This window comes from Nelumbo lutea, chromosome 1 (assembly GCF_056320005.1).
Source record: "Nelumbo lutea isolate HS-2025 chromosome 1, American lotus-T2T, whole genome shotgun sequence".
Taxonomy (NCBI): Eukaryota; Viridiplantae; Streptophyta; class Magnoliopsida; order Proteales; family Nelumbonaceae; genus Nelumbo; species Nelumbo lutea.
The window spans coordinates 151,687,315-151,697,909 of NC_142684.1; the positions used below are offsets into that span (position 1 = coordinate 151,687,315).

General features: G+C 43.4%; 1 protein-coding gene across 3 annotated transcripts in view; it reads right to left on the reverse strand.

Moving 5' to 3' along the window:
- The window catches only part of LOC148878396 (serine/threonine-protein phosphatase PP-X isozyme 2-like), a 32,403-nt gene extending 21,808 nt beyond the window's left edge, over positions 1-10,595 (reverse strand). The window contains exons 1-2 of one of the 3 annotated variants that reach the window (XM_088954171.1): positions 10,135-10,574; positions 9,869-9,931 (exon numbers count right to left, since the gene is read on the reverse strand). Coding sequence is in view for 2 of the 3 variants with exons in the window: in XM_088954151.1 (XP_088810277.1) it covers positions 10,135-10,275 (141 nt within the window). In the remaining variant the exon portion in view is untranslated. Of the gene's footprint in view, positions 1-9,868; positions 9,932-10,134 lie in introns of all 3 variants that reach the window. The other 2 variants (XM_088954151.1, XM_088954161.1) reach the window with 2 other exon arrangements.

Consider the following 10,595-nt stretch of genomic DNA (forward strand, 5'->3'; position numbering starts at 1 on the left):
AGGTGGGATCAGTTAAAAACTACCAGATGGAGTTCAAAAAGCTGGCCATGAGAGTCCAAGGGTGGACGAAGAAGGTGCTGGTGGGAAGCTTCGTCGGCAGCCTGAAAGAAGAACTATGACTGGAAGTGAAGGCGATGCAGCCCACTTCGGTCATAAATGCGGCAATGCTAGCAAGATTATATGAAGATAAGTTCGCTTGAGCAAGAAAGGTGCAATGGCCATGGGGTCCAAGAACCAGGACGACAACACCAAACAAGGAGGAAGGAATATTGGGCCCATGCCCATTGGTTCCCTTCAAACAGCTGATCTGGGCAGAGATGCAAGCCCGCAGAGACAAAGAACTCTGCTACAAGTGTGAAAAATTCAGGTCGGGGCATCGGTGCAAGAAACAACAAGCACTTCTCCTTCAAACGGATGTCGAAGAAGAAAGACGACCTCATCGGTTGTGGGGAATCTGACCCAGGGTGGGAAGTACAACCCAATGGGACGTCAAGTGTCAATCATCATAGACAGTGGCAGTACCCTTAACTTCATAACTCAAGTCTTGGTGGATAAAATGGGACTCCCGGTTCAACCAACAATGGCTTTTACGGTTCATGGGCTTACCACTAAAGGTTCAGGGTCACCAATTTTCGGTGGAGCGGACGTGGTGCTAAGCATTCAATGGTTAAGACAGCTAGGCCCCGTGATCTGTGATTAGGCCCATCTCACCATGGACTTCACATCAGGGAACTCCACAGTCCATCTACAAGGGCAAACATGCAAGGGTCCAAGGCCCATCAGTCTTGCAACATTAACAAAGCAAATGGAACACCCAGATCAGCCCGTATTCATGCACATGGACTCAAATTGGACCAGCCCATCTTTAGCTAACAGCAGTCCAAATGGGCCTGGAGACTTCCAAAGCTGCCTACAACAACTCCTTCAGTAATATGGCAGCATGTTTGAAGAACCCCAAGAACTTCCATCATGTCGGGAGCATGACGACCGCATCCCTCTCATGCCAGGAGCTGCCCCAACCAATGTAAGACCTTACCGACGCCCTTACTTTCAAAAATTTGAAATCGAGAAGCAAGTTCAAGATATGCCTAAGCAAGGAATAATACAGCCCAATTACAGCCCATTCTCTTCACAGGTATTATTAGTCAAAAATAAGGATGGGACATGGCACCTTTGTATTGATTACAGGGCCCTTAACAATATCACCATTAAAGACCGATTTCCAATACTGGTCATTGATGAGCTGCTTGATGAACTCAATCAAGCCACCATATTCTCAAAATTAGATTTACGAGCTAGGTATCATCAAATAAGGGTACATAGGGAGGATGTTCACAAGACAGCTTTCAGAACACATGATGGCCACTATGAGTTCCTGGTCATGCCATTGGGCTGACCAACGCTCCAACAACATTTCAAGCATTAATGAATGACATATTCCAGCCATATTTACGCAAGTTCATCCTTGTTTTCTTTGATGACATATTGGTCTATAACCCCAATTGGGAGGAACATCTGAATCATCTACAAGTCACCCTCGCAGCACTTAAGGCCCACCAATTGTTCACTAAAGAGTCCAAGTGCTCCTTTGGACAAAACCAAGTTCACTACTTGGGACATATTGTAGAAAATGGAATTGTAGCAGCCAACCCAGATAAAATCTCCAGTTTAATGGGCTGGCCGCAACCCAAAAGTGTGAAAGAATTGAGGACCTTCTTGGGCCTGACTGGGTACTATCGCTACTTCATCAAAAACTATCGCCTAATAGCTACCCCGTTGACCCAATTGCTGAAACAAGATGCTTTTCACTGGTCAACCCAGGCACATGCTTTTGAGCAATTGAGACAGGCGGTTGCAAGCCCTCCAACATTAGCACTGCCCGATTTCACAAAAGACTTCATCGTTGAATGTAATGCCTCCGGTCAAGGTGTTGGGGCTGTTCTCATGCAAGAGGGGCGACCACTAGCCTTTTTCAGCAAGGCCTTAACATCACAAAAGTGGGTCAAATCAATTTATGAACAAGAATTAATAGCAGTGGTCTTAGCAGTCCAATGTTGGCGATCCTACTTGCTCGGTAGACGGTTCATAATTCGGATCGACTATCAAAGTTGGAAGTTCTTATTGGAACAATCAGTCCTATTGCCGGAACAATAAAGATCGATATCCAAACTACTGGGGTACGACTACATAATTGAGTACAAGGTAGGGGCTGCTAACCGGGTGGTTGACGCCCTCTCACAGCATCCACAACCATTTCAGTTACTAGTATCTTCCCCAACATCTCCACTCCTGGATCAGCTTCAAAAAGAAGCCCAATCCCATATGGCGTTACAGCAGTTGAAGGCTCAAGTATTGGCAAATCCCTCACTGCACCCCGGGTATACCATCAAGGATGATCTACTCTTCTTCAAAGGACGCCTGGAAATCCCGACAGATTCTGCTCATCTCAAGAAGCTCCTAGAATTATTCCATGCCTTGCCCACAGGTGGCCACTCCGGCATTTTACGAACACAAAAACGCATTGCCACACAATTCCATTGGAAAGGCATGCGTACATCCATTCAGAACTTCATAGCCGGGTGTGCAGTATGCCAACAAAATAAGTTAGCCACTACAACACCAGCAGGCCTCTTGCAACCACTCCCAATACCAACCCAAGTCTGGGATGATATATCAATGGATTTCATCACGGGATTGCCCATTTCTGCCAGCAAAACAGTTATCCTTGTGGAAGTGGATAAATTGACGAAATACAACCATTTCCTACCTCTACCACACCCATTTACAGCAGTCACAGTTGCTGAATTGTTCCTCCGGGAAATTGTGCGCCTGCACGGGCTCCCCAACTCAATTGTGTCAGACAGGGACCTTATTTTTATGAGTTGTTTCTGGGCTGATCTTTTTCATCTGCACGGATTTAAACTTCAAGTCAATTAGCTACCACCCCCAATCTGATGGGTAGACGGAGGCGGTTAACAAAAGTCTCGAAGCATATCTAAGATGCTTCGTGGGAGATCAACCAAGACAATGGGTGAAGTGGATCCACTAGGTTAAATGGTGGTACAAGACCACTTTCCTCTACTTCCTTATGAAAAAGGGACCACCACAGTAGCGGCCTTAGAAGAACGGCTAACACAACAAGATAAGGTGTTAAAGGAACTAAGAAATCATCTCTTACAGGCACATCAATGGATGAATCACACCTATGATAAATGTTGAGTGGGTTGATTTATGTTGGGCCGATTTATGTTTAGTTTGTTTTCTTTTAAATTAAGAAGTTGTTGGGCCTTGGGCCCATTAGTCTTTTATTTTTAAAAGAATTGTAAATACTTAGTTGAGTTGCCGCCCTACTAGGGGCATCTTTGTAATATCCCATATTTAAGTTAATTATAAATAGAATGAGGGGCTGGCAGCTAGGGTTATGTATCACTATCCTAGTCGACCTTCTTCTCCTTTTCTTCCCTTTCCTCTGTCTATTGCTGAAACCCCCAACTTTCTCCTCTTCCTTTCACAAGAAACTTGGCTGAATCAGCACATAAGGCTTCCTCTCATGGCAGCATATCTGATTAACAGAGTGCCCTCTCGTGTACTCGGATTCAGGACCCAATTCAGCCTTCTTTTTCCTCAGGGGGAGATGTTTCATAATCCTCTAAGGGTGTTTGGGTGTGTCCGCTTTGCACATATTCTTGGCCCTTACCGTTCAAAGCTTGATCCCAAGGCAAAGAAATGTGTTTTCCTTGGATATGCAGAGAATCAGAAAGGGTATCGCTGCTATGATCCAGTCTCTGGGAACCGGTATGTTACTATGGATGTTACCTTTTTTGAATCTACGTACTTCTCAAAGGATCCTTCTTAGGGGGGGTGTTTTGGGGAAGTAAGTCAGCAATCTATCCCTCTCCCAGTTCCAATTCCTGTGTCTACTCCTATGCTTGACCACCACCCGATGTCACCCACCTTGCCACCTCCTTTGCGTTCCATTTCACAGCATTACTCACGACAGAGACTCCATAAGGCATTTGATTCCACTACAGCAGAACTCACACCACTTCCTGTCAATCCCTTGGAGACTCCAGATTCGGCTGATACGGATTCAGGTATTCCTCTTGATCTCACTATTTCAGTTCCCATTGATCCTACTAACACTGTTACAGATAACCTTGATCTCTCTATTGCTCTTAGAAAAGGGAAGAGAAAGTGCATTGCTCATTGTATTTCACAGTACTTATCCTACAGTGGACTTTCTCCTTCCTACCGTGCTTTTCTCTCTTCTCTTGATTCAGTGTCTATACCCAAGGGTGTTAATGAGGCTCTCTCCAAACCTGAGTGGAAGATAGCTATGCAAGAAGAGATGGAGGCTTTGATTAAGAATCAGACATGGGAGATTGTGGACCTATCAGAAGGCAAGGAGACAGTTGGATGCAGATGGGTTTACATAGTAAAGTATAAGGCAGATGGAAGTATAGAGAGGTACAAGGCAAGACTTGCTGCAAAAGGGTACACACAGACCTATGGCATTGATTATCTAGAGACATTTGCGCCAATGCAAAGATGACCTCTGTTCAGATACTCCTTTCTCTTGCTGCCTCATACTCTTGGCCCTTGTTTCAACTGAATGTAAAGAATGCTTTCCTAAATGGGGATCTGCAAGAAAAGGTGTATATGGATCTTCCAACTGGTTTTTATGATAATGCTGAAAAGGGAAAGGTATGCAAACTAAAGAAGTCACTATAAGGCTTGAAACAATCTCCCAGAGCATGGTTTGACAGATTCAGAAAGGCCCTGATTGTTTTTGGCTACACTCAAACTCAATCTAATCACACCTTGTTTGTGAAGCGCAGGGGATCTTTGGTGTCAATCCTAATTGTTTATGTGGATGACATTGTTGTCACTGGGAATGATCTGAGTGAGATTGATAGTCTAAAGAGGAACCTGCATAAGGAATTTGAGATTAAGGATCTTGGAGAACTAAAATACTTCTTAGGCATCGAAGTTGCAAGATCAAAACATGGAATTTTTATTTCTCAAAGGAAGTATGTCTTGGACCTTCTCCAAGAGACAGGGAAGCTTGGAACAAAGGCAACTAGCACCCCCATTGATCAGAACCATAGAATTAGTGCATCAGAAGGTGAACCAGTGAAGGACCTTGGGAGATACCAAAGACTTGTGGATCGGCTACTATACTTGTGTATGACAAGACCGAACATCTCCTATGCAGTAAGTGTAGTGAGTCAATACATGCATGCTCCACGAGATCAGCACTGGAAGGCAGTTGACCGAATCCTTGCATATTTGAAGGAACATCCAGGCAGAGGCATATTGTTTACTGATCATGGACAACTGAAGCTAGAGACCTATACAGATGCGGATTGGGCAGGATGCCTTGATGACAGAAGATCAACTTCAGGAGTGTACACCCTGGTTGGGGGTAACCTAGTCTCATGGAAGAGTAAAAAACAAACAGTTGTGGCAAGATCAAGTGCAAAAGCGGAATATAGGGCCATGGCACATGGAATTTCAGAACTTCTCTGGATCCATTCTTTGTTAGAAGAAATCGGTGTACAGGCAGAAAACCTATGATGCTATACTGCGATAACCAGGCAGCAATCAATATTGCCCATAATCCAGTCCAGCATGACCGAACTAAGCACATTGAAGTAGATAGACATTTTATCAGAGAAAGGGTAACTTCTGGAGAAGTTTGTCTTCCATACATTTCTCCTGATCTGCAGCTTGCTGATACAAAAGGTGTTGCGAAGATTAAGCTGGAACATGATCTACGCAAGTTGGGAATGTGTGACATCTATTCCCAACTTGAGGGGGAGTGTTGAGTGGGCTGATTTATGTTGGGCCGATTTATGTTTAGTTTGTTTTCTTTTAAATTAAGAAGTCGTTGGGCCTTGGGCCCATTAGTCTTTTATTTTTAAAAGAATTGTAAGTACTTAGTTAAGTTGCCGCCCTACTAGGGGCATCTTTGTAATATCCCATATTTAAGTTAATTATAAATAGAATGAGGGGCTGGCGGCTAGGGTTATGTATCACTATCCTAGTCGACCTTCTCCTTTTCTTCCCTTTCCTCTGTCTATTGCTAAAACCCCCAACTTTCTGCTCTTCCTTTCACAATAAGTTTGGCCGAATCAGCACATAAGGCTTCCTACTATAAATATCACAAGAATGTCCAATATGAAGTCGATGATTGGGTGTTTCTCAAATTACAACCTTTCAGACAGATTTCAGTTGCAAGCCGATAGTGGAACAAACTCAGCCTGCGCTATTTTGGACCATTTAAAATCCTTGAGAGAATAAGGTCAGTGGCATACAAGCTGGACCTCCCGGCAACATCAAAACTACACCCTGTATTCCATATCTCCTTACTGAAGAAAGGGCCGAAGCTAGGAATCATTACAAGTGCAGCCCTTCCCACATTTTCAGATGAAGGACAAATGCAGACAGAGCTAGCCCACATCATTAATTTCAAATGGGTGCATCGTGGCTGAAGAGTCATACCAGAAGCATTAGTTGTTTGGTCTAAACTCCCAGAAGAGGATGCAACCTGGGAATCTGTTATGGATGCATTCGTGGGAAAGTCTTATCGCCGCCGACAGCAGCAATAAGGAGGGGCCCACATGACAACTCATCAGGGGTCCACACTTATCTTGCCACGACAGCTCTTCTTGCCAACTCGCCACCTGCTTACCTTATCCCTTATCCCATCTATCCTTATCTTATCTTTTGTTCTTAGTAGGAGTTTTGTTTACCATTAGAAGTAGGAGTTTGATTTAAAGTTGGATTATCCTAGCCTAGTCAAATACAATAAGGACTTCCCTCTTGTAATCTCCTATTTAAGGAGCTGTGAATTGGAATAAAGTCATTCGGTTTTCAGTCTAGGAAAGAGTGAGGAGAGTTCAGGTGATCTCTTGGACAAATCACCCATTAGGTTACCACAATAAGGTCTGCATGCAGAGGGAAGGGCAAGGGGAAGCTAGAGGTTCTCCCCGTGGACCGACCCGTGACAAGATCCTATGCCCAGGCCCATAACAGAATCCTACTTGGATCTGCAATCAAATTTTCCCACATTAGACCTTGAGGGCAAGTTCGCTCTAAAGGAGGGAGGAATTGTAAAGCCTACTGGAACAGACCAACATAAAGCAGTTAATCGGTTTTACAAGAGGAGGCCACGTCAGCACACTCGGCAGTACCTTTTGGCAGAGAGGTTGAAAAAGGTACTGCCGAGTGTGATCTCTCAAAATCAGTTCGCATTTGTCCCCAGTCATCAAATGTTAGACAATGTCTTGGTAGCAAATGAATTAATTGATTCAAGGTTAAGGGAGGGAAATCTGGGCCTGATTTGTAAACTTGACCTTGAAAAGGCCTATGACAATGTCAATTGACCTTGGTGTCAATTGGCCTATGACAATAAATTTTGGGCAGATTTGGAGGAACTGGATAAAAGTCTGTGTCACTTCTCCCAAGTTTTCAGTCATCTTAAATGGCCAATATGTGGGTTTTTTTTTTTTAATTCTAAGGGGCTTAGACAAGGAGACCCTCTCTCCCCTCTATTGTTCACTTGTGTGATGGAAATACTTACAAATTTCATTCAAAAAACAGGGGAGGGGGTGGTGGAAGGGCTTTGAGGTGGTTCCAGGAGGGGAGAATGTTCAGGTACTACAATTCGCAGATGACACTTTATGTTTTATGGAAGCCAATGAGGATCACTTCAACTTATTAGTGGGAGTTCTAAGCTGGTTTGAAGTTGTGACGGGACTGAAAGTTAATTGGAGCAAAAGCTGTTTGATCCCAGTGGGATTTGGGAAAAGTGGAAAATGCAAAGGACTTGGTAGAGAGATTAGTTTGTTAGGTGGGGTTCCTTCCAACAAAGTATCTGGACTCCCTCTAGGAGCAAAATGCAATTCGGTAATGATCTGGGAACCAGTCTTAGAGCGGTTGGAATAGAAATTGGCAACTTGGAAGGCTAAATACTTGTCCTTGGCGGGCAGAATTGCCCTTTTAAAAAGCTCCTTATCCAAGTTGCTGGCATTTTATGTCTCCTTATTCCCAATTCCAAGTAAAGTAGCTCAAAGAATTGAGAGGCTGCAAAGGGACTTTCTATGGAAAGGTTGGGAGAAGGACATGAGGAAAATCCACTTGGTGAATCGGGATAAGGTGTGCTCTCCAAAAAGTAAAAGAGGTTTGGGTATTAAGCGAATGAGGACCTTCAATAAGGCTCTTCTTGGAAAATGGATCTGGAGGTTCGGGTTGGAAAGAAACTACTAGTGGAGGAAGTTAATGGCAACTAAATACAACACAGATAGAGGAGATTGGATTACCACTTCTCCCCCCTCCTTAGGATGCTCTGTATGGAGGAAAATAATGGGCATTCTCCCCATTTTCAATAGAGGTTTAAGCCCCAACCTTGGGAAGTGTGATAGGCTGTCCTTCTGGAAAGATCCACGGTGTGGAAACACTCCTCTTTCAGAGTTATTCCCACATCTATTTCAGTTATCTGATCATCAAGATGCAGTGGTTGCTGAATGTTTTGAGGTGGTGGGGAACTCAGTAGCCTGGTAACCTTCTTTCAAAAGGAACTTTCAGGATTGGGAAAATCCAGACCTGGCTGATCTACTCGAACTGCTCTCCCTTCAATCCCTAAATCTGCTTAAAGAAGACAGCTGATCCTGGACTTGGAGCACAGATGGCCTCTTCTCTGTCGAGTCATTTGCCACTCACCTGACAACAAGTGTTTCAGAAGACATGCCTGCTTCCAGAATCTGGAATCCAACCTCACCCTCAAAAACCAATGCTCTGGTGTGGGTTGCAACTCTAGACAGGTGTTTAACTAAAGCCCATCTATTTAAGAGAGGGGTTCATATTCAGGATCAGAGCTGTGTTATGTGGTCAAGAAGTGGAAGATAACAGTCATCTGTTTCTACACTGCTCAATATCTGCTAGAATTTGGAATCGTTTTCTCTGTTCGGTGGGTCTTGCTTTGTCAATGCCAGTTTCGGTGAAGGAGATGTTGTGAAGCTGGGGGTTACAGGGATTGTCGAAGCTTGCTTCAGCTGTGTGGATGTCCATTCCGACTGCAGTCATTAGTACCATTTGGGAAGAAAGGAACAAAAGACTATTTCAGAATATCTATAAGGATCCGGAAGACCTGATATCTATTTCTTTTGGAAAGTTGATTTCTTGGGTCTTGGCTTCGAAGGGAATTCAGGCTGCTCAGTTGGGGGCTAGGCTAAATTCAAGGAGCCTATGGCATCTGTAATCTTGTTATGTTTGGGTTGTTTCCCCATCTAAGGTGTTCCTTTGGGGGGCCTTTGTACTAGTATTTCTTATCAATAAGGTTTACCTTACCTTTTCTCAAAAAAAAAAGGGGGGGGGGGGACTGACAAACTAATTCAATTTATATAATCTTTCAGAACTTCTAGAACAACAATAATCGGAATAACAATAAAAAAAAAATAAGTTATTATATCTAAGATGAATCCAGGACTCACGTTAGTATCATCCCGGTTGGAAGAATATGAGTTTCTAAGTGCTAATGGTGGTATCAAGTGGAAATCATAGTAAAAGCGCATTATGATTCATGATAGCGTTAACTAAACAAGCACCACATAATAACGAAGCAGTCTTACAGTTATCTCATTGTGTAACAGGCGATTAGATGTAGATAAAACCATATCCATAAGGGTGAACTAGCAGGTTTTAGTTCGTCCTACGTGGAGTTTATAGTTAAAATTGTTAATCAAAAGGTTCCCCTTCATTGAACCCGGTTTTAAGTTTACAGATAGAACAGAAATCAGAAGATCTCAAATGACCTGGAAAAAAACAGTTCTATGCAAAGCAATAAATTGTGAGTTTGTAAGATAACCTTTCACAAACATAGAAACCCCAAACAACGCTTCCAACAGTGAAATCCAAAATCAGATCAAACCTAATTCAGAAATTTTTGGAAAACTAAGGGCCATCAGTCCATGTTCTCATTTAATCACCAGCTCAAAAAATAATAAAGATAGGAAAGAAAAAACAATATAAAAGAAACCTAAAAGAAAGGGGGGAAACTAGGGCAGATAGAACCACAAAGTGAATAAAAAAAAGGAGATGGAATTGAATTGAAATGGGTTAAGTATAGCATACAGTGACAGGTGCGTCGACTCTTTGAACATTACTCTGCTCAACGAGGATTTCCATGGCTTTAAGGCAGAGAGCCTTCACTTCGGATTCCTTCAGAGGTTCGCATTTCTTTAGCTGCTCTATTTGTCTGTCCAGGTCTGACATCTCTCCCTCCCTCTGCAGGAAAATTAAACCAACCGATCTGAAGTCCCCTCCGCTGCATCAAGAGGCCAGAGATCCTCTGCTCTACTATTCAACTGGAGGAGCACTTCAGCTTTTTTGCTTTTAGTTTTCTCCTCTTAATTCCTAGACTCGCACGAACAACGCACGTGGGACAAGACAAATTGAGGGAAGATCCTCGTGGGTTTGAACTTGGAAGGCCCAAGCAATGTTCGCTAGCATTTGGACCTGGTGGTGGTGGTGGTGGAATCTGGGCCTGGCTCAATGGAAATAAGATTAAACAGAAGCGACAGAGCTACATATTC